General features: G+C 37.6%; 1 protein-coding gene across 1 annotated transcript in view; it reads right to left on the bottom strand.

The window, feature by feature from the left end:
• LOC123549144 (26S proteasome non-ATPase regulatory subunit 7-like) overlaps nt 1-23,699 on the bottom strand; it is a 42,218-nt gene extending 18,519 nt beyond the window's left edge. Inside the window, 3 exon segments of the mRNA XM_045336988.2 lie at nt 3,071-3,168; nt 5,145-5,237; nt 23,425-23,699. Coding sequence (XP_045192923.2) covers nt 3,071-3,168; nt 5,145-5,237; nt 23,425-23,665 — 432 coding nt within the window. The 5' untranslated portion in view covers nt 23,666-23,699.
• Between the last annotated feature and the right edge of the window lie 1,965 nt (nt 23,700-25,664).

The raw sequence follows: 25,664 nt of genomic DNA, 5'->3' as shown, positions 1-25,664 counted from the left end.
AGCAGTACAGTTTTCTCAGTCTCTGGGCAGGTTAAATACAAGCCAGCAGTACAGTTTTCTCAGTCTCTGGGCAGGTTCAATACAAGCCAGCAGTACAGTTTTCTCAGTCTCTGGGCAGGTTCAATACAAGCCAGCAGTACAGTTTTCTCAGTCTATGGGCAGGTTCAATACAAGCCAGTAGTGCAGTTTTCTGTCTCTTGGCAGGTAAAATACAAGCCAGCAGTAGAGTTTTCTCAGTCTCTGGGCAGGTCAAATGCAAGTTAGCCAAAGAATACTTTGAAGAAAACTGATTAAAAGGTATACTTTGTTCACAGAAACTGTTCCTATCCATACTGAAACCCTATAGCTAAAGCTTTTTAAAAGCTTACTTACTTACAGTACTGACTGAGTGACTGTAATATATCTCTTGAGCTGAAATTTTTAATAAATTGTATAATACACCTTTTTCTGATTTTTAACCATCTCTAACAAGACCCTAAATTTCTATATGAAACACTCTTCAAAGGCATTTGTGAAAGTGTTTCAAATAATTAAGCAACTTTACATAACAAGAGGGCCACACAGGTATTTACCAAGTATATCAGGTATATTTACCAAGTATATCAGGTATATTTACCAAGTATATCAGGTATTTACCAAGTATATCAGGTATTTACCAAGTATATCAGGTATATTTACCAAGTATATCAGGTATTTACCAGGTATATCAGGTATTTACCAAGTATATCAGGTATATTTACCAAGTATATCAGGTATTTACCAAGTATATCAGGTATTTACCAAGTATATTAAGAATTTGACCAAGTGACCTTGTACCTTTCTTAGTGACTCAATCAGAAATTTATTCTAGGTTTTAATCAACCATTCTGACAAAGCTTTATGAAGATGTTGAAAATGTCACCTCTCTAGTGTTAAGAAGGTTTTTCTATGATTTAACCTAATGGCTTAGTTCTAGATCTAATGTAACCCAGTTTTAACTAAATTTCATAAAGGCAAACATTCAAAGATTTATGATGATCAAATAGAAATGTGGTCTCCAGTGTGTGAACAAGAGTGCCAGACTGTCACAATATACGCCCGTCACAGCAAATTTCTTTACTCTAGCACCTGTATTTGCAAATGGAATTTTAATTTTGTGGTTGTTTAGTAATCATTGTAAGTCATTTGTTTTTCTAAGTCCACAAAAAAACTCCTTACCAGGTAGAGATACATTAAAATACACCTAAAATTTGAAAGTAACATCTATGTTGTACCACAGAAAAGTGGTCTTGTTTTTTCCCTACGGTCAATTATAAAAAAGTTACAATATAAGTTATTTATAGTAACAACTAAGGGAAGATAATCTTAAAAAAAAAAAAAAAAAAAAAAAAAAAAAAAAAAAAAAAAATCCAAAAAAAAAATTGTAAGTCTACACAAAAATCTTTACCAGGTAGAGATTGGTCAAAATACACCTCATAATTGGATGTAGCATGCATGTTGTACTACAGAAAAGTGGTCTCGATTTTTCCCTACGACTAGTAATGAAAAAGTTATAATATAAGCTATTTATAGTAACAACAAAGGGAAGTAATTCTAAAGAAGGGAACTGCGCACGACACTTCGTCTCATGATGGTGTATAATTGTGCCAAGTTACATCAAAATCCCTCCATGCATGAAGAAGAAATGCTTCGGACAAAGTCATTCTTGTATCTGACCTTTGGCCTCTAAGTGTGACCTTGACCTTTGACCTAGGGACCTGGTTCTTGCGCATGACACTCCGCCTCGTGGTGGTGAACATTTGTGCAAAGTTATATCAAAATCCCTCTATGCATGAAGAAGAAATGCTCCGGACAAGGTTTTCATTCTTGTATCCGTTGACCTCTAAGTGTGACCTTGACCTTAGACCTAGGGACCTGGTTCTTGCGCAGGACACTCCGCCTCGTGGTGGTGAACATTTGTGTCAAGTTATATCAAAATCCCTTTATGCATGAAGAAGATATGCTCCGGACAAAGTTTTCTTTCTTGTATCCTTTGACCTCTAAGTGTGACCTTGACCTTAGACCTAGGGACCTGGTTCTTGCGCATGACACTCCGTCTCATGATGATGAACAATTGTGCCAACTTTCATCAAAATCCCTCCATGCATGAAGAAGATATGCTCCGGACAAAGTCATTCTTGAATTTGACCTTTGACCTCTAAGTGTGACCTTGACCTTAGACCTAGGGACCTGGTTTTTGCGCATGACACTCCGTCTCATGATGGTGAACAACTGTGCCAAGTTTCATCAAAATCCCTTCATGCATGTAGAAGATATGCTCCGGACAAAGTCTGTGGACGCCGCCCGCCCGCCCGCCAGGGGCGTTCCCATAATACGTCCCATTTTTCAAACGGGCGTATAAAAAGGCTTTTCTATGGTTTTACCTCGTGACCTAACTCATGACCTTGGGTAAAGCAGTTTTTAACATGCCTTACATTTCATAAAGAAAAACATTCTGACCAAGATTTATGATGATCAACCTCTTGCGTGTTCATAAAGACAGACATGCTGATAAAAACAAGGAGCTGCGTTCAATAAACGCTTGATGCCCCCGGTGTGATCCTTGTCGATACAAAGCAACCTAAGTCCAAAACAAGGTCAAGTTCAAGGTCAAACCGAGGTCAGGTGATCTCTGAAGATGAGGAATGGTCACAGGTTACATCTGCATTAGTATCAAGTCATTCTAGTTAGGGGTATTGATGCTAGACGAAACGGTCCCATTTGGTTAACCTCGTACGGACGGACGGACGAACGGACAGGACAATCACTATATGCCTCATGCCTCCCGCATCAGCAGATGCCGGGGGCATAAAAATAATAATCAAATGGAAAATGTGGCTCTACAGTGTTAACAAGACTGTTCTATGTCTTGAACTAGTAACCTAGTTTCTGACTTCAGCTACCCAAATTCATACATACAAATATTCTGACAAAGTTTTATCAAGATCAGCAAGAAAATTTGGTTGTGACAGACACAGAGCAATCACATTAGCTCAACTTGAACTCTTTGTGCTCAGGTGAGCTAAAAGTAAATATATCATTAATAACATACAGAGTTTGGACAATATCTTCTCATCAGTTCATTGATGGTGGCATCATTCTGACACAGTTTTGGTCCAGTATGGTACCAGCCGACAATCTTCTCTCTAGCTGTATGGTTTAGTGAGAATAAATATCATTTTTCATTCACAGCTGCATTTTTTTAAAGACAAATTTTAACCATGATGACAAAACTTTAAAAGTACTGATTATTCTTTTTGATTATAAGTTTTTAGGAATGGCAAAGAAAGCAATTTTTGTATTCAAATATTCAACCATAATCAGACCAACAAAAGAACTCAATGTCTATTTATTTATTTATCATATCCAATCAGCAAGTTAATTTTGCACAGAGATTCTACTTTCATAATCACCACAGACAGCTCTAACACTGACCACCATAGACAGAATCATCATTTTCATGATCATCATTTGCAACTTTTCTAAGTTGCAGAATGCAAGAATTACCAGTAATGTCATTTGGTATAATTTTTTAAACTACTGTGAAATTTTTTTATTTCATAGGCATAAAAGTTTGTGGTTCTGGTCAAAATAAGTATTTCACAAGAATATGAATTCATAGTTTCAACTTTTTGAAGTCCAAGAAATAAAAGGTTGTAAGTTAGAAACCAAGAGGCCCAAATGGGTCTAAACCCCTCACTTGAAGAGAACCATGACCATCTGACCTTGCTTCTGACCAAGTTTGGCGACCAATAAGTTATCTAAATTTTTTTTCTATATTTTGTTGTGACAGCCCAAAAATGCAGAACCATTAGAACAAACTTCATGATACAAAGTTTTTTTCTCTAATTTTAGCTCGTGTTCCCTAAAAGGGACCAAGCAGAACCATGTCAATTATGCTCCATGAGACCCTGTTAATCTTTGTCCTCTGTAACCTTGACCTTGGAGCTAGGGGACTGGGTCTTGCGCATGACATGTTGTCTCATTATGGGGAACATTTGTGCCAAGTATTTTCAAAATCCCTTGATGAGTGCAGAGTTATGGACCGGACACGAAATATACCCAGTTAACCTTTGACCTCTAAGTGTGGCCTTGACCTTGTCTCATTATGAGGAACATTTATGCCAAGTTATTTCAAAATCCCTTTAAGGATGGCAGAGTTATGAACTGGACACAAAGTGTGACGGACGAAAGGAAGGGAGGACGAAGCCCATAAATTTCTTTATTACATACTTGTTTTTATTCCCCGTTAAGTTAGTGGTACCTGAAAACAGGGTTGGCAAAAAGACGGGAAATACTTGTATTTCCCGGGACGGCAGGAAATACTGGGGAATACTCTTCAGGCCTTACATTCGTTGTAAATTTGACCCAAAAATTTTATCATACTAACTTCAGACAAGATTACACTCCTTTCAAACAGTCCAGGCGTCGAAAAATCTTGATGTTTCAGCCTGAAACGTCAAGATTTTTCAACGCCTGAATTTCATATCGGATGCATGTTTGTTTGTTTCGTTTTGGTTTTAACGCCGTTTTTCAACAGTATTTCAGTCATGTAACGGCGGGCAGTTAACCTAACCAGTGTTCCTGGATTCTGTACCAGTACAAACCTGTTCTCCGCAAGTAACTGCCAACTTCCCCACATGAATTATCAGAGGTGGAGGACTAATGATTTCAGACACAATGTCGTTTATCAAATAGTCACGGAGAACATACGCCCCGCCCGAGGATCGAACTCGCGACCCCGCGATCCGTAGACCAACGCTCTTACCTACTGAGCTAAGCGGGCAGGCTGAGTTAATTAAATGTGTATTGTTGCATTTATTCTTTTATTTAGTCTTTATTGTCAATCTTATTCAGACTATTGAATAAGTTCATAAATTTATGCGTGCAGATAAGTATGTTATAAAAAGGTTATTACCTTTACATCGGGAAATATGCACTTGTTCTTTAGCGGATGAATATTGTGCAACTTTAGGAGCTGCAGAACTTATGCATATTTCCCAATACAAAGCTAATTACCTATAAATATCCTCCTTTTTTACTTCGAAAAAGGCGGGGGACAAAAATCCTCTCAAAGAATAAAATTAACAGAAAATGTTCAGTGTAAATCAGTAAGTATTTCATACCATTGACTTTCTTAAACATGCCATACATGCATTCCAGGTAGTCATGGTCCAAAAACCATACAGATTTGTCATGTGCATCTTCATCAAATGGCACTGAAACATAAAGTTATAAATCTCAAGTACATGGCTACATGTTCAGATACATTTTGGTGATATACATTAAGTCTATGATACATATTAATGAACAGGCAATCTGACTAAAGTACTTGATCTTCTAAACGAAGATCTGAGAATGACTCATTCACATTCGTCTTCTGTATATTTTGGATTTCCGATATTGCTATTTTTATTTTCGCAAATCTATTTTTATTTGAACCAATCAGATGACTTGTTTCAACAAGCATTTGACTGAACCATCAAAACAGCGTCGACTGTCAAAGGGTGAGAAAAATGTGCAGTCAGTCCGGGGCTTGAACCCGGGAGCCCTTGCTTACAGGGCGAGTGCCCTACCAACTGAGCTAACCGGCTGTCTGACACCATATGTGACGAAGTCCGTACCATGGCATTATGATTTCTCTCAAAACACAAGGGCGTAGTCGCAATGTGGTCGTCATAAGAATTGTAAATATGAAAAACCCAGGCTAAATATAGATTTTTTAAACTTCTATTTTCAGATACAAAATGTTGTAAGAAAGGCTCTGATTGGCTAGTAGTCAGGACTCAGAACGAGGTTATCAATAGCTCATCTTCAGATCCTAAGTGTAGCGTAATTGGAGATGTTCTTTAGTCAGATTGAATGAACAGGGGGACTGGGGTAAAATTTTGGCCAAAACACAGTCAAATGGTCTCACCAGTCCACTTGACAAACCAATTGTTTATTACAGACTACCTTTCAGTCTCGTTTGCCACCCAAATTACATTCCCAACACATAACACTTCATTTCTTTTTTACAGTTTAGCTAGCCTAAACATAAATGATCCACAATCAGAGATTTTCAAATTTCAACTCACTTCTAGATAAGACACTACCTGGTAAGGCCATACCCCACTGGATCTATCTTTAAGCATGATCCTGTCATTTTTCAAAACCCACTACAAGGGCGTAACATCCATTTAAATATGCACAGTACGCATGTGCGTAATGTAAAAAAATCCAGGTATGTTTGTTGCCAAAACAAGGGTTACTGCATTATAGCATCTTTAATGCAAGCAGGTAAGTATGATACTTCAGACAGTGACTAATTTCACTGAATTAAGGGTTTCGCACCACATAATTTATATGCTTTAGCATAGTACCTGTGCAAGTAATGTAAGGCACCTGTCATTAGCAGAAAATATTATTAAAACAAGAGGGCCATGATGACCCTGGATCGCTCACCTGAGTAATATGAGCTACATGTTTCAAATGTCAAACTGATGCTAAAATATTAAGAAAGTAGGTGAGTAGGTCTAATTCATGGTCACTGAAAGTCTATTTTAAGATCGGTGTGCAAAACTGTATTTGTCATCCAAGTTTCAAGGCTCTATCTTAAAAAACAAAAAAGTAGGTCAAGATCAAAGTCAAGTGTCCCCTAATTATTTGGGGTCATCAGGTAATTATAGTAAAACAGAATAGGAAATATGATCAGAAAATTTTTAAAGTATTTTTTCCTATATAACTCATATAACAAGTGACCCCCATGGTAGGACCCCTTTTCACCCCAGGGGCATAAGTTGAACATTCTTGTTAAAGAACCACTAGGCAATGCTATAAACCAAGTATCAAAGGCCTAGGCCTTGAACTTTTAGACAAGAAGATTTAAAAAAAAAATTCCAATATAAGTCTATATAAAACCTGGGACCCCCGGGGTGGGACCACTTTTCACCCCATGGTAATAATTTGAACAATCTTGGTAGAGGACCATGAGACAATGCTACATACCAAATATCAAAGGTCTAGGTCTTGTGGTTTCAGACAAGAAGATTTTTAAAGTTTTTTTTCTATATAAGTGTATGTAAAAATTGGGACCCCCTGGGCAGGGCCTCTTTCCATCCCAGGGTAATAGTTTGAACAATCTTGGTAGAGGACAACCAGGCAATGCTACATACCAAATATCAAAAGCATAGGTCTTGTGTTTTAAGACAAGAAGATTTTTAAAGTTTTTTCCTATACAATCTATGTAAAACTTGGGACCCCTGGGGCGGGGCCTCTTTTATATGACCACCACCAGCCTGTCAGAGAAGACATTTAAGCTGGGGCTTGACAGAATATATATGGAAAGAGCATTCCAGTTTCTGATGGTTCTGGGGAAGAAAGAATTTGAGTGATACTGGGTGCGTGACTGGGGTATGAGAAAATTTAGGTTTCTTGTTGGTATCAGGTGACTGTGGTCAACAAAGACAAGATTATACTGGATGTTATACAAAAAGATAAGAGATTTGAATTCTACGATGTTCTAGAGATTTCCACTGGAGTCCTTGAATCATTTTAGTTACACTATCAGTAAAGTCATAGTTGTTACAGACATATCTAGCAGCAGCTCTCTGGACACTCTCAATTTTACTGGTAAGGTGTTTTTGCCAGGGATGCTAGACAATTTAGTCAAAATAATTCGACGTTCAGATTGTTTTATATTTGTGGCAGGGCAATCTAAACGTCAAAACTTTGAAGGACCAAAATAATGGAGGATAAATCACAGTACACAGTCATGTAAAGTTATTGGTTTTATCGCTTGCGCATACTGACGTGTAGACTTCGTGTACAGTACACACATAGGTTTAAATCACCAGAAAATTCATAATTTTGGATATTATTTAATAATTTTTACATAAATCAATGAGGAATTGAACCCTCTTTTGATAAATGTAAGTTTAATTTGAATTTATGGCCACTTTGTTACATAATCGGCATTTAAGCCTGTAGCATGCAAAGCGTCGGCAGCGATGAAAATATCATCGGAAATTGCTCCCATTATTTTGGTCTTTCGAGAGTTTGACGCAAGTGGGGATATTGCCCATATGAAAAAGTTATCTCAATATTTCCTAGGATCGTGTCAAATTAGTTGGACTACCAGACAATGGAGCAATATTCTAACTGGAGTCTTACATCTATGTGTTATAAGCTGCTTGTTTGACCTGTTTATTGTTTGTTTTGACATTTCTTTATTAATATGAATCTTAATGAGTTATTTGCATATGCTGTTATATTGTTTATATGATGGGTCCAGTTTAGGTCTTTTGCGATTGTTACATCAAGATAGTTAGCTGAGTCAGTTGTTTTTAGTTCTGTACCGCGGAAGATTAAGGTAGCAACGACCATAGGAAAGATAACTCTTGCAAACACCTGATTCACAATTTCCAAAAAATGTGACCCCAAAAAAACTTAAACTTTTGAAAACACTTTTTAAACCTAGCTTATCGTGTTGCATATAAGGTATTCTAAATACTGTATGATTTCAGGGTTCTAGCCAGGATTTTTTGAAGGCATGTTGCAGAAGAATATATTTTGACAGATAAAGGGGTGGGTGCGGGAGGGGTGTCCCCTCCCTTTGCGGTATGGGGGTCACTCTAGAAAATTTTGTGTTACTACAACTCATTTTGGTGCATGTCAGAGTGAAAAACACAGTGGTATTTCAGTGATTAATAAGCATCATTTACATGTACAACAAGAACAAATAGAGATATCGTGTTATAAAATCCTATGGAGCTTATTTGCTGAATGACAATTAAAGTTTATCAATTTTAAGTTGCTGAAAATGTTCATTTACTATTAATTGTACAGTAAACCTTACTTATAAGGAACTCGGATATAAGGAACGCTCGGTTATAAGGAACAGTTTCCAATTCCCCGATATAATTCCTTCTTTATTCAATGTAAAAATCCTCGGTTATAGGGAACTCGGTTATAAGGAACACTCGGTTATAAGGAAGACTTTTTCCAGTCCCAAAGTATGAAATTCAATGTCAAAAAGCCCTCGGTTATAGCGAACAGACATAAAGCATAAAAATTATTAAAAATCGGAAATAAATAAACAGGAGAATCGCTGATGACGTCAGAGTAACGTCGCACGCGCATAAACACAAATTATTTCATGATCTTTAGTTTGTTAATTCACGGATACGATGAGAAGAAAATATATAATATCATCATTAACATTTACAAAATACTAGACGATTGTGTATTATGCTTCAGTCTTTAAAATATACTCGTAGATAGCTCACTTCTGTTATTTAGTTTATATTCCTACATTTGTAGAGACTCACAAAAAGTATTATCACCACCGTAACCAAATAGTACAACACGCTTAATTATGTGTATTTAGACGCATACTTTAAGAAAAAAGGATGCTAGAAAATCCCAAACGCGATTCCCCGTGACGCATATTTTTTTCCATACGCGTGTTTGTTCAATACACAATGGAAAACAGTTGCGCCTGTCAATCAAAAGGCGGAGTTTACGATGACTCTTTGTGCTCCTGGCCAATCAAAGATGCACGTTTTCCAATAGATGCATGGTTGATTAAGGTCGTATTGCGTGTTTACGTAATCTAATCAACACGAGACAACCCACTCTGAATTTGGTTTTTAACACGCGGCGTACTTAGCGGAGTTTTGAATTCGCCGCTAATCGCGATAATTGGATTAAATGATGATTAAAATTAGAATGTTGCAGGATAGTCACAGGACTTGATTGTGTTGTTTTTCATAGCCGTTCCCGAATTAATTAAACAACTAGAGATACTTTTGAGAAAAGCGCATGTCTCCCATAACTGCTCCTATGAAAAATGTTAGTTTCTCTAGATGTTTTAGACGAGTGGATCCAATTAGATGGTCTGGATGAGTGGATCCAATCAGTAATTCAAGCGCCATAAATCAAAAGTGCCTGGGCGGATTTGGCTAGTTATCGGACTTGGGAAAGGCCTTATGGCCAAACAAATTTTGTTTAAGTTTGGTGAAGATCGGATGAGAAATGTTCGACTTAGAGAGCGGACAAGAGTTAACAGACGGATTTTTTCGGTAATTCAAGGGCCGTAACTCTAAAATGCCTGGACCGATTTGGCTAGTTATCGAACTTGGCTGAGGTCTCATGGTCAAACACATTTTGTTCATGTTTGGTGAAGATTGGATGAGAAATGTTCGACTTAGAGTGCGGAAAAGAGTAAAAAGGCCGATTTTTCGATAATTCAAGGGCCGTAACTCCAAAATGCCTGGACCGATTGGCTAGTTTTCGAACTTGGCCGAGGTCTCATAGTCAAACACATTTAGTTCAAGTTTGGTGAAGATCGGATGAGAAATGTTTAATTAAGAGTGCGGACATGAGTAAAAAGGCCAATTTTTCGATAATTCAAGGGCCATAACTCCAAAATGCCTGGACCGATTTGGCTAGTTATCGAACTTGGCCGAGGTCTCATGGTCAAACACATTTTGTTCAAGATCGGATGAGAAATGTTTGACTAAGAGTGCGGACAAGAGTAAAAAGGCGCATTTTTGGTAATTCAAGGGCCGTAACTCCAAGATGCCTGGACCGATTTGGCTAGTTATCGAACTTGGCCGAGGTCTTATGGTCAAACACATTTTGTTTAAGTTTGGTGAAAATCGGATGAGAAATGTTTGACTTAGAGTGCGGACAAGCTTTGTGACAGACACACACACACACAGACAGACTGGAGTAAATCAATATGTCTCCCACACCACTGTGTGGTGGGAGACATAATAATTGGTTCACATTGTTTTCAAATGGATGCGATACGAAATATATTCCCTTGGCTGGTATTGTTTGGTCATTTTATGTATTGAATTTCCTTGTGCAAGATAAATATAAACAAGAGGGCCACGATGGCCCTATATCGCTCACCTGTTATCACTGCACTTGAGGGCAAGAAGGTCCTCAGAAAAAATATCTAAGTCCAAAGGACAGGAACAACAAAGTAAGAAATTTAACCAAACAGAAAAACAAAATTCTTACAAGGTACAGATATGTCAAAATACACCTAAAAATTGGAGGTACCATCCATGTTGTACCACAGAAAAGTGGTCTCGGGTTTTCCCTACGGCCAATAATAAAAAAGTTACTAAAAATAAGCTATTTATAGTAACGTAAAAGGGAAGTAATCAAAAAGAAAATTATTGTAAGTGAACAAAAGAAGGATCTGCCAAATAAATCTGTTGACATAAATGAAATTTCAGATCAGTATCTTCATTAGTTATGGAAATATACCCATTTTAATTTGAAATAAAGGGAGGTAATTTGACATAAAATCAGTCCATAGTTATCTACCCTGATTGGCTCAGTCCAACTAATGACAATAATGAAATTTCGAATAAGTCCTATAAGTTCTTACTGATATAAATCCATTTTGACTACAATCAGGGGAGGTAATCAGATATAAAATAACTCCGGAAACTACGACTGGATCTGATTTGTCATGACTTATTGTTGTTGAAGATATTTTGGAAGTCTGTATCAAATAAAACCATAAATGAAGTCTCTATATGGCTGCAAAAGCCAAAATAGCCAATTTTGGACCTTTAAGGGGCCATAACTCTGGAACCCATGATGGAATCTGGCCAGTTCAAGAAAGGAACCAAGATCTTGTGGTGATACAAGTTGTGTGCAAGTTTGGTTAAAATCAAATCATAAATAAAGTTGCTATTGTGCAGACAAGGTCAAAATAGCTAATTTTGGTCCTTTCAGGGGCCATAACTCTGGAACCCAATAGGGGATCTGGCCGGTTCAACAAAGGAACTGAGATCTTATGGCAACACAAGTTTTGTGCAAGTTTGATTAAATTCAAATCATAAATGAAGCTGCTATTGTGCAGAAAAGGTCAAAATAGCTAATTCTGGCCCTTTCAGGGGCCATAACTCTGGAACCCATAATGGAATCTAGCCAGTTCAAGAAAGGAATCAAGATCTTATAGCGATACAAGTTGTGTGCAAGTTTGGTTAAAATAAAATCATAAATAAAGCTGCTATTGTGCAGACAAGGTCAAAATAGCTGATTTTGGCCCTTTCAGGGGCCATAACTCTGGAACCCATAATGAGATCTGGCCAGTTCAAGAAAGGAACCGAGATCTTATGGGGATACAAGTTGTGTGCAAGTTTGGTTAAAATAAAATCATAAATGAAACCACTATCGTGCAGACAAGAAATTGTTGATGGACGGACGCACGGACGGACGGACGGACGGACGGACGGACGACGGACGAAGGGTGATCACAAAAGCTCACCTTGTCACTATGTGACAGGTGAGCTAAAAATGGACAGAGATACGCTACTTTCTCATATAAAGATACATAGTCGGCCCGGAGTGTGAACACATAGCCCTTTTCAAACGTCAGTCAAACAGTGTACGCTATACAAATTATGTTCGTTATACAAACCTCGGTTACAAGGAACTAGTTCGCTATATGGATATAAGGAACCTCGGTTATACGGAACATTTTTTAGAGGTCTCAAGCTGTTCCTTATAAGCGAGGTTTACTGTACATAAAACAACACAATTTTAGCACTATTTGTTTAAAGTTTCAGTCTTCTATTCCTGTGGAGTTTATTTGCTGAAACCATATCCATTTTAAGTTTTTGAAAATGTCCACTATTTATTGTATATAAAACAACACAATCTCAGACTGTCATCCAGGGAAACGCTTGTTTCCATTTTGGACCAATGCCCGATTTCCTTTGGCCATTCGGGATTGCTGGGAGGGATTCTGAATTTGTGACCGGGGCCTCCGTGGCCGAGTGGTTAAGGTCGTTGACTTCAAATCACTTGCCCCTCATCGATGTGGGTTCGAGCCTCACACGGGGCGTTGAATTCTTCATGTGAGGAAACCATCCAGCTGGCTTACGGAAGGTCAGTGGCTCTACCCAGGTGCCCGCTCATGTTGAAATAATGCACGAAGGGTATTTCAAACTTTTCTCTACAAGTTCTATTTTGAAAGTGACGGCATTGTCATCTCGATATTCCATCCGAGAAATCAAATTTCATACAATGTGAAAAACATTATTACGGCGATAATTGTTCAAAATCATTTTACCGTCTTGCACAATTTTTGACTTAATTCCTTCCATCGTCTTTCCTTGATTGCGAAAAATGTTCAGACGATAATTGTTGAATCATCTGTCATTATATCTAATGACAAATATAACCTTAAAACTTGCGAAAACAGTCACATTCATGTCAGGGTTCGAATTTAGCCAGATTTTCTACTTGCATTTTTTCGCAAGTGGTATTTTTTTTAACTTGCTAAATGAAAAAACAACTTTTTCCGCGACTTGTCACTTTATTAGAACATTAACTAAATTAATAGTGCAATACACTGTTATCATGGCCATTGTACTGTACATGGCCCAAAACTTGCTGTGAACTGCTCAGGCTATGCCAGACACATGTACATGTAATAGTATAGCCTAGAAACTGCATCTCAGTTTCTGGCTCCATATGGCAGAGTATTTGGTCTTTTCTGTCTTTGTCCAGACAACCACCATCTTGTCACAGCAGGTTTTGGGTCATACTCTCTAAGGGCAACATCAGCAACTTTGATTCGCATCAAAGTGTCAAGGACTTCAGCTCCTAGCTTACACCTCCAGTCAGACTTTATTCCCTTCATTGTGGAAAATGCTCTCTCACATGAGGCATTAGCCAATGGCAAGACATTTGTCAGATGTATTATTTTAAGTATATCTTTATAGTCACCCTTATCTTGGTCCATTTGACTAACTAGCTGCCAAACTAAAAGTGGATGTTTGTTGGTATATCTTGCATTTCCAGATACATGAAACTTCAGATCAGCCCACTGGCTAAGTGCATTGACCAAGTTACAGTCAGCATTGGTTAAAACTGTTTGATAATGCCTGTAGATAACCCATGTCCTCTGTTTGAATTGTCCTCAGCATAATTCTCCGAGTGACAATAACTTGCCAGTTTTGAATCAGTTTACTGGTTGCTCTAAGTTTATGGTCAACCCACCTAGTACCATTAGCTTTTTCAGGTTTCATAGAATGTTCCCCGAATAACTCTGCTATGTCTTCAGCTTCTTTAAACCTTTTGCCTGAGCCCTTATAAAAACAGTAAATAGAAACAAGCATTTCTATAACATTATCCATGTATGTTGACTTGAAGGCATCTTTTACAGCAAGTTCTAGCCGGTGTGCCAAACACCATACTGCTTTAATCCATTCAGCATTGCCATTTGTTTTCAGCAATTGAATAACACCCTTTTTAGACCCCATCATAACTGATGCCCCATCTCAACAAAAGCCTACAGTTTTCTGCTTGTAACTGTTGAGCTCAAACTCAAAAAATGCTTGGCCAATAGCTGCTAAGATACCCTCTGCCTTTGTGTTTTCAGGTTCAACAATTTTAAGATATTTCATTTTTGGATAATAATCTTCTAAACATTTAACAAAAATAACTTCTTTTTCAGTATCTGATCTATCAGTTGATCCATCACAAAATATGCTAAAATAATCAGCATCATGAATAAGACCTTTGATATTATCAAAATAAACACCACCAATGTGCTCAATGAAATTTCTTGCAGCTTTGTCAGTACGGTAAGTGTCACCAAGTGGCAAACCATTAATGGTCTGAAGGTCTACTAAGTCAGGAAAATCTGTAAATGGTCTCTCCTTCATGGCAATGTAATATGAAGTTCTAAAGAGTTTGCTCATTTTCACAGAGGTACCCATATCTATTTTTTGAAAACCCTTTTCAAGATCAGAGGGCTCATTTCTGGCCTTTTTCTCTTGGGCACACTTTGAATTTATGGCTCGTTCATGCATTGCAGATTTTACATGGAAAGCAACCGACTCTCTCTTGACAGTAGTGTTACCAGAGACAAACTGAAAAAAAAATATGCTCCTATAAATTGATTCTGTTTCAGACATTTTTTACACTTAAATCTAGGCATCGGTAAATATTATTCACTTAAATCTAGGCATCAGTAAATATTATTGTAAGAGGTTTTGGACTGCTCCGGTTGAAAGTCGTATTAACTACTATCTTATACGTGTGCCTCTCAACTCAAACTCAAGTCAACATTTTTATTAGTTTACAAAATATCTGATAGTTTTATATATGGTTCCAAGTAAAAATCAACAGCCTTTTAGTATGCATTAATTGCTTATATTGGAGGACATGTTTGCTGGTGCAAATGACTTGCAAGTTTTGCAGACGATTTTTGTCACGTGGTCACCTTCAACATCATACTGCAGATCTATATTAAACTCTTTCATCCATTTCTTAACAGTTTTTAAGCTAGCGGATACACCCTTAGCCGATGCCTTTTCCGCTTCAACTTTTGCCTTTTTCTCATCAACATCGGCTTATTTACTAGTGCTGGGCCTTTTCAAAAACTTGTCCATTTTTATTTCGCCGGTGCAGCCAGCTATGATATAAATGTTGGGAAACCAAACATCCACGTGACGAGTCCAGCCAATCATATTTGTGCTATATAAATAGTAACTTATTATAGATTACCAAAAAACCCACCGGATGTGGTAAACTTCATCAAAATTGGCGCAGGTACTTGTCAGCAGTTGAAAAGACATGCGCACGGGACATGTATCGAGTGTAAACTTCCGTTTACGACGAAAGAGTGCTCCGAAATTCGTTCTGCAAATGACAATGCACTGCAATGACCGCGAGTTTTAAAGAAAGAACAGTGTAAGATCGAGACGACCGTTAGAAATGCACATTATTCGGCCAAAAATTTTCACTCGCAAAAAAATGCTAGTGTCTGAAATCTCACCTCGCAGTTTGGAATTTGCACTCGCATTTCGCAAGTATGCGAGCTTAAATTCGAACCCTGCATGTACACATCATAAGATACCGCCTGTCAAAGGATTTAAAGGCGGAGCTACGATGAAATTTATGTCACAGGTTCCACATACATAGGAAGCTGTCATTGGTTTATCGGTTATCTTAACTGACATCATTTTACCTTAACTATCAGGTGAGCACGCGGCAGCTTTTCGAATACACTATCGGATTAGTCGGAGTGTTTATTGGGATGTGTTTATGACATGTCGCTTCGGCAATTAAGGGATGACGGGGGAAATAAGGGATGTCAAATATACAACTCCAAGTCTAAAGGCATGTCGCATGCGACAGGCGATAATAGCCTGGCGAGAACCCTGGATTTTTAAGACAGGGAATTATGGACAAATGGAAATTATACACTGTTTTCAAAAGTGAAAGTATCATGTATTTGAATGGCGCTAAAATTTCATTTTCATTTTTTTACTGAATGGCTGCATAAACACTCTAAAGAATTTAGGGAAATCTTCCTTTGTAATGGATAAATAAGTCATATTAAAATAAATCAAATACATATATGACAAAGATATGCAATTAGCTGAGGTCACTTTTGCTTCAAAAACTGAAAAATAAATGTTACCTGTCAAAATCTAGGACAAATTTTATGTTCAAAAACACAACTGATTTGTCGTTCATACAATACAAGAGTCAAAAAAAAAAAAAAATTCATCTTGTAATCAAAACCAACAAAAAAGTTGTGGTTGTTGCTAATTAAGGCACAGGCACGGGTCCAGTGATTTTTTTGTTTAATATAAAAAATCCTTTTTTCACACAAATATACATTTATATGTTAGTCAACTGAAAAAAAAAAAATGATGACAAAAAATCTGGTCCAGGGCCCTCACTCTACTTTGGGGGAAGGGGTCCGCAGCCCTCAGGCGGGGGAATTTTCGCGACGTTTTAGCCAAAAGGGGGAATTTTCATTGCCTTCAAAGAATAACATACTATGTAAGAACTATAACATGTATAACTCTCATTACACTAAAGTTGTTTCTTTTTGTCAACATACTATTGGTAACTGCAATTATATCATGTCAAGATCAGCTTTTCAGGGGACAAGCTATACTGTTATTAATGAAACTTCGACAAACTTTATCTAAAACAAGAGGGCCATGATGGCCCTATATCGCTCACCTCAGTTTAATTACTTTCTTGAAAAAAATTCTTTGCTAAAGCTAAACAAATAACCCCATGGAGTGGGGTCAATTTGACCCCGGAGGTCAAGATTTGAACAAATTTTGTAGAAGTCTACTAGGCAATGCTACATGTCAAATATCTAAGATCTAAGCCTTCTGGTTTATTTTTAGAAAATTTTTGAAGATTTTCCTATGTAAAATCAAGTGACCCCTGGGGTGGGGTCGATTTTAACCCCGGGGGTCATGATTTGAACAAATTTTGTAGAGGTCCACTAGGCAATGCTACATATGAAATATCTAAGCTCTAGGCCTTCTGGTTTATTCTAAAGATTTTTCTATGTACAATCAAGTAATCCCATGGGGCGGGGTCAATTTGACCCGGGGGGTCATGATTTGAACAAATTTTGTAGAAGTCTACTAGGAAATGCTACATGTCAAATATCTAAGATCTAGGCCTTCTGGTTTATTTTTAGAAAATTTTTGAAGATTTTTCTATGTAAAATCAAGTGACCCCTGGGGTGGGGTCAATTTTGACCCCGGGGGTCATGATTTGAATAAATTTTGTAGAAGTCCATTAGGCAATGCTACACGTCAAATATCTAAGCTCTAGGCCTTCTGCTTTATTTTTAGAAATTTTTTGAAGATTTTCCTATATAAAATCAAGTGACCCCTGGGGCGAGGTCAATTTTGACCCCGGGGTCATGATTTGAATAATTTTAGTAGAGGTCCACTAGGCAATGCTACAGGTCAAATATCTAAGCTCTAGGGCTTCTGGTTTTTGAGAACAAGATTTTTTAAGATTTTCCTATGTAAAATCAAGTGACCCCTGGGGCGGGGTCAATTTTGACCCTGGGGTCATGATTTGAACAAACTTGGTAGAGGTCCACTAGGCAATGCTTCACACCAAATATCTAAGCTCTAGGGCTTCTGGTTTTTGAGAAGAAGATTTTTAAAGTTTTTCCTTTTGGTTGCCATGGCAACCAGAATTCTGTATGGAATTCAATTCTTTGAACAATTTTTAAAGAAGACCATCCAAGGAACAACCCTGTGAAGTTTCATCAAAATTGGCCTGTTGGTTTAGGAGGAGATGTTGTTTAAAGGAAAGTGTGGACGGACGGACGGACGCAGGACGGTGAGCGATCACAATACCTCACCCTGAGCACTTTGTGCTCAGGTGAGCTAACAAGTACATTTATCATTACACATTTTTTTAATCAATTTATATTTTAGTTGTCTAAAAGTTGGTGGGGTTTGGTGCCTTTGCATTTTATTATCAAAAATGCTTCAAAATAAGTTCTGCTTTTGCAACAGTGATCATATTTTTCTTAAATGCAGACTTTCAAATGGCTTTTTATTTAGATTGTACTAAAAAATCTTGTAAGAAATGATGAAAACGTCCGAAAATCACGGTCGCGAAAACGGGTGACAAATATGGAAAACGAAAGTAAATATTTAAAATTCTTGATGAAATACCTGTTTTAAATTTCTTTTTTTACCAATCCTATTCAATACTTACAATTTCTGCTTATTAAAGCATTTAATTTATTTGGACCAAACAAAGCCTCGGCAATGATAATAAATTTTCTATAGACCGTAACGGCTTACCAGCTCACGCAATCGTTCAAGCAAACAAAATAATGATTTCAATTATCCAATTTGTGCAAAGACGATAATCTAAAGCTGCATTGTTTATCAATTAATTTTTACACATTGATCAGTAAACACCTTTGATAATGACAGGAATTATTGTACTAAATATAAACCGCGAGATGACCACGTGTCAATCGGCGCGTGGCGTGACTGACATCTGTTAGCAGCTAATTAACCTATGTTGCTCCACTTACTGCCATACTTCTGCGTATAACGGCAGACAATATTGAAATTGACTGTGATTTTGATTGACAAGGGGCAGAACTTTCGAACTCGAGGCGCATCAAACAAAATTTCCGCGAGTCAACCCGATGCACGGAGCATATTTTGTGCGGGTCAAATACGAGTTTTTCTCGATTTTCGCGGATCAAAAACCCGGGACCTCGGGTCAACCGAATGCCCAGTAAGGGGGAATTTTTTCTCTGGAGGGGGAAAAAAGGATACTATTTTGGCGGGGGAAGCAGCCGATATTCGGCTGCAAAAACTGCCGATCAAGGGCCCTGCGGTCACAGTATCATATACATTGAAAAGGTGAACTATGCGAGCATAACGCTATGGGAAGCTACTCGGCAAACTTGTTAAACATTTCAGAATCGGAGTTTATACACTTGCAGCCACTACCTGCATATTCGCACCTTTGAAACATTTAAAGCCTTCCATAAATATTAATCTGACCCCTTAAATTGCTTTGAAAAACACAGTACAAGTCTCTACGAGCGAAATATTTCAGTTATCCCCGGCGATTTCAGCTGCCAAATGAAGTGATAAAAACCAGGAACACGTCCGCTGTCCGGAATGAAATCGCCGAGGATAACTGAAATATTTCGCTCGTAGAGACCACAGGCACGGGTCCAGTGTATATTTTTTGTTTAATATAATTTTTTTGCACACAAATATACTTTATATATGTTAGTCAAAAGAAAAACAAGAGCTGTCTGATGACAGCGCGCTCGACTATTCGAAGAATTGATTGAAGAATGGGGTCAAAATATTTCCACAGATATTCAGACAAAAGAAATAAATAGATTAGACAAACAATGTTCCTGTATTTCTTTGATTTCGATAAGTCTTGCACTAAATGGCAATGTATGAACCAATTTCAAAGTCCAAAAAGCGCCATAATTCAGTCAAAATAGTTATGTACTCTTGCCTACAGATGGAAATCATAATGATAAACAAGTGTTCAAAGTTTAAAAGCCATATGTCAAATAGTTTTGACAAAAAGTGGACTTGTATGAAAACAGAACCAATTTCGAAGTCCAGAAAGGGCCATAATTCAGCCAAAAAAGATGACAGAGTTATGTACTCTTTCCTACAGACAGAGACTATTATACTAAACAAGTGATAAAAGTTTCAAAGCCATATGTCAAACACTTTACAAAAAATATGAACTGGTACGGAAAACTTAACCAAGATTTCTAAGTCAAAAGGGGCCATAATTCAGCCAAAATCCTTGATGGAGTTATGTACTCTTGCCTATAACTGGATATGGTGATGGTAAACAGGTGTTGAAAGTTTCAAAGCTTTATCTCAAAAGACTTTGTCAAAATATAAACTGGTACGAAATATTAACCCAGATTTCTAAGCCAAAAAGGGCCATAATTCAGCCAAAATCCTTGATGGAGTTATGTACTCTTGCCTATAACTGGATATGGTGATGGTAAACAGGTGTTGAAAGTTTCAAAGCTTTATCTCAAAAGACTTTGTCAAAATATGAACCGGTACGAAATATTAACCATGATTTCTAAGTCAAAAAGGGCCATAATTCAGCCAAAATCCTTGATGGAGTTATGTGCTCTTGCCTATAACTGGACATGGTGATGGTAAACAAGTGTTGAAAGTTTCAAAGCTTTATCTCAAAAGACTTTGTCAAAATATGAACTGGTACGAAAAACTTAACCATGATTTCTAAGTCAAAAGGGGCCATAATTCAGCCAAAATCCTTGATGGAGTTATGTACTCTTGCCTATAACTGGATATGGTGATGGTAAACAGGTGTTGAAAGTTTCAAAGCTTTATCTCAAAAGACTTTGTCAAAATATGAACTGGTACGAAATATTAACCATGATTTCTAAGTCAAAAAGGGCCATAATTCAGCCAAAATCCTTGATGGAGTTATGTACTCTTGCCTATAACTGGCCATGGTGATGGTAAATAAGTGTTGAAAGTTTCAAAGCTTTATCTCAAAAGACTTTGTCAAAATGTGGACTGGTACGAAAAACTTAACCAAGGTGTGACGCCGACGCCGTGTTGAGTAGGATAGCTCTACTTATTCTTCGAATAGTCGAGCTAAAAAATTGATGACAAAAAATCCGGTCATAGTATCATTTACATTGAAAAGGTGAACTATGCGAGTGTAACGCTATGGGAAGCTACTCGGCAAACTTGTGGAACATTTCAAAATCGGAGTTTATACACTTGCAGCCACTACCTGCATGATCGCACCTTTGAAACATTTAAAGCCTTCCATAAATGCTAAACTGACCCCATAAATTGCTTTGAAAAACACAGTACAAGTCTCTACGAGCGAAATATTTCAGTTATCCCCGGTGATTTCATTCCTGATAGCGGACGTGTTCCTGGTTTTTATCACTTCGTTTGGCAGCTGAAATCGCCGAGGATATTTGAAATATTTCGCTCCTAGAGACTTGTTCTGTGTACTTCAAAGCAATTTATGGGGTCAGTTTAGTATTTATGGATAGCTTAAAATGTGTCGAAGGTGCAATCATGCAGGTAGCGACTGCAAGTGTATAAACTCCGATTTTGAAATGTTCCACAAGTTTGCCGAGTAGCTTCCCATAGTGTTACGCTCGCATAGTTCACCTTTTCAATGTATATGACACTATTACTGGATTTTTTGCCATCGACTTTTTTTTAATTTGACTAACATATATAAAGTATATTTGTTTGAAAAGCAAAAAAATGTACACTGGACCCATGCCTGTGGTAGAGACTTGTACTGTGTATTTCAAAGCAACTTATGGGGTCAGTTTAGTATTTATTCTGGTCATCCAATTTTTTTCATTTGACTAACATATAAGACAGCGTTCGACACTAACGGTGTCCCGGGATCCCGAGGACACCAAAAATCCGCAAGGGATCCTAAAGTTCACAATTTCGGTGTTCCGTCGGGACTCTTGATTTTCAGATAAAATATGATTCTAAAAAAATGAAATTCCCCAGTCTTGTTCGCTCAAACATCGGTCTTTTGCTAAGCCAGGGCGTTCAGTTGACCCGAGGTCCCGGGTTTTGACCCGCGAAAATCGAGAAAAACTCGTATTTTACCCGCATAAATTACGGCACGTGCGTCGGCTTGACTCGCGGAAATTTACTTAGATGCGTTCCAAGTTCGATAGTTCTGCCCCCTGTCAATCAAAATCCCAGTGAATTTCAATATTGTTCGCCGGTACAAGCGGAAATATGGCAGTAGGCGGAGCGTCGTATGTTAATTAGCTACCGACAGATGTCAGTCACGCCACGCGCCAAATGACACTTGCTTATCTCGAGGTTTGTATTTAGTACAATGTGCCTTGTCATGATCAATGTTTACAAATTAATTGATAAACAATGCAGCCTTAGATTATCGTGTTTGTACCATCATTTTGTGTGCTCGATACGATTACATGAGCCGGTCGGCCGTTACGGTCTATAACAAATTTATTATCGTTGCCGAGGCTTTGTTTGGGCAAAACAAATTAAATAAGCAGAAATTATACGTGGTATAATGAGAAATAAAGTTAAAACAGTTCTCTTTTCAAGAACTTTAACTGTTACTTTTGTTTTTCGTATTTGTCACTCGTTTTCTAGACCGACATTTTCGAACATTTTTATCATTTCTTACAAGATTTTTCTAGTACAAACTAAAATAAAAAGCCAATAAAACGTCTGCATTTACGAAAAATATGATCACTGTTGCCAAAGCAGCTCTTATTTAGAAAAATTTGCTAATAATAAAAGCATGCAAACACTAAACCCCACCCACTTTTAGGCAATGTGCAAAATAAAACAACTAAAATATGAAATGTTTAAGAAAATCTGTTATGACCAAAGTACTAGTTTTAGATAAAGTCTGTGGGAGTTGCATTAATAAGGCCTAAAAAATCTTTGTATCTGGTAACATGCTAAAAAAATTAGGGTAGGTAGGTCGAAACATTTTTATTTTTTTTTTATTTAAGGGAGACTTCGGAATTGTCAAAAAAATGATTACAAATAAGGGGGTTATAAGGGGGAATGAACTAGGCGGCATATATTTAGACGAACTACAACAAATGGCAGAGGAGTGCGATGGTAGTGAAGATGAGGGGGAAGAGGACCTGGACAGAAATGACATTATTCTTTTACAGCAAAAGTCATACAAGCTATTGTTGTCATTGATGTAAAATGGAAATAAAGTGGAAATAAATTACATGTAGTACTGTAAACAGTTGTGTTTGTTAGATTTTAGTTTTTTCATGTTCTTACCACATTTTGTTATCAGGGACTCCTAATTTTCAGCAGGGATTCCTAAATTTCCCAGCAGGTATTCCTTTGGGATACCTGGCAAAAAAGTTAGTGTCGAACGCTGTAAGAAGTATATTTATGTAAAAAAAAAAAACAATACAATAACAAAAAATATACACTGGACCCGTGCCTGTGAATGAAGGGTGGATAACTGAAGCAGACATAATCAATATAACCGGACATGACTAGATCTTCATGTCAGATAGACAGCGCCTAATTTCAATATCATAATTTAATCTACTGCTGAATAATTTACCAGCATAACTGTTTGAAACATCAAGCACGCCTTGTCTGTTCGCTCCTAGAAGAATTCCGACCGTTCTTTTCACATTTCCAACCTTTCCCATGCGATTGAAATGATCCACGACACTAAGCAGTACGAGTGGGTGAACTACAACTTTAGAAATCTTTGTTGGATCTGTGGGTGGCATTGTCAGGACAGAGTTAATTCGAATTCTAGCACAATGACTTTCCACTTTTGCCGAAAATGGCGTCATAAACTTCCGCCGGTGTTAGTGTGAGGAATGACGGACGTATACGTTTGGTTATATGTAGGTTTAACGATACTAATTCCTAGGACACTGTGCGCGAGGTACGTTTAGGGAGTGTAGCATATCTGTTACGCTGGAAGTACGGCCGTAGTCGGTCTTGATCCAACGGGCGGCTCTCCTTTGGACGCTTTTAATTTAGTCAATTTGAGTTTGGGTGTGGGGCGACCATACCTCGGAGGCATATTAAAGCTGGGGTCGGACTAGAGTCTGGTGAGCAATGGTCTTAATGGGTTGGGATTTGACCTTAATGTTTCTTCGTAAAAACCCTAGGGTTTGGTTAGCTTTCTTGGTTGACCTGTTTATGTGATTGTCCCATGATAGGTCATTTGAGATATCCACGCCTAGGTATTTAGCTGAGCTGACCGATTCAAGTTGGACTCCATGTAGGTAATACTGGGTACGTATAGGATGGTTCCTTCTAGTGGCGTGGATCACTTGACACTTGGAGGAGTTGAACTCCATATCCCACTCCAACTCCCACTTTTCTAGAAGTTTGAGGTCATTTTGGAGAGTGACAGATTGGTCTGCAGATGTCAGAGTTAGATATATTGCCGTGTCATCTGCAAACAGACGGACTTTGGAGCTGACGTTTTGTGGGAGGTCATTTATGTAAGCTAGGAAGAGCAGGGGACCAAGTACAGACCCCTGTGGGACACCTGATGATACTGGGATGGCATCAGAGGTAGTGCCATTTAGGACTACTGATTGGATCCTATTATCTAGGAGATAAATTAAGAGACATTTCAACCCCAATTCCTTGGACATTTCGACCCCATTTTATAAATTGCATTGTATTTTAAAAGATGTTAATTCATTTGAAAAGCGGTACTTATTAATCTCTTTTAGATATAACTATTAAAGATAACAATTGTGATTTCCGCATATTTTAAAATCCAGCCAGCAGTTTCATATAAAATGACTTTCGAAGTAACCAAAGTGAACAGTTTTGGAAGAAGACCAAAGGAACATCAAGGCCAAGTTTCATCAACATCCACCACACACAGTTTCAAAGAAGACATCGTTCTAAGAAAAGTGTAAACAGACGCACGACAGACGTTATTTTAATTAATCAGTCCCGACAAAAACAAGAATTTAATAAAAGCTTCCGATTACGGTGTATAAATTACTGCTTATTATTTATCGAGTTTGCGATAGTATTTTTCCAGGGATTAAAGAATTACAAATACTTCTGTTTCCTGTCACTTACAGTGTATTTAAAACGACGAGAAAAATACGAGAGCAAACTTTTGAAATCATCTCCCGTTTTTAAAGATAAAATATAGTCACCGTTCTCAGTATTCATTGATTACCCGCAAACAACATATCCACAGATGCCGGACAACAACATAAGGGTTATGTCAAATTAATTTACCGCCTCGATAGCCTAGTGGTAGAGCGTCCGCTTCGAATGCGGGAGGTCGTGGGTTCGATCCCCGGCCGCGTCATACCAAAGACCTCCTTTGCTTGGCGCACAGCGATATTAGGGACACCGGCTTCTCTTCTCTCATACCCTCGTGGCGATGGATTCCATCAAGAATGAGATGTCGAGAGTAATTAATATAAGCTATTGATTCACAATCAACCTAATTAGATTTAATTGATTTGTATAATAATAATAATAATAACAAGCAAATTCGATGAATTGGTATCCCCCGCTGAAAGGGTTTGTGGAGAGGAATGGCAAAACGATATATCCGGCAAAAAGTTAAGGATGTTAATAAGAAGCAAATAATTTCATTAGTCAAAATCAATTTAACAGAAAACAAATGTCTAATTAAAGAGTACATAATAAATGTATGATACTTTGATCCTGACTAAAGAATTTATTTTGAATGGGATATACTTACTGTAATAAGCTTAGCTTTTAAAATTAAATGCAGTTAATTGAAATGCGAACTTGAAGTTTAACTGGAATGAAATATTGTCTTTGAGTGGTTTGGCACAA

The sequence above is a fragment of the Mercenaria mercenaria genome, chromosome 6 (genome assembly GCF_021730395.1).
Source record: "Mercenaria mercenaria strain notata chromosome 6, MADL_Memer_1, whole genome shotgun sequence".
NCBI lineage: Eukaryota > Metazoa > Mollusca > Bivalvia > Venerida > Veneridae > Mercenaria > Mercenaria mercenaria.
Note: the sequence above shows the minus strand (reverse complement) of the source record. Positions and strands in the feature narration are given on the sequence as shown.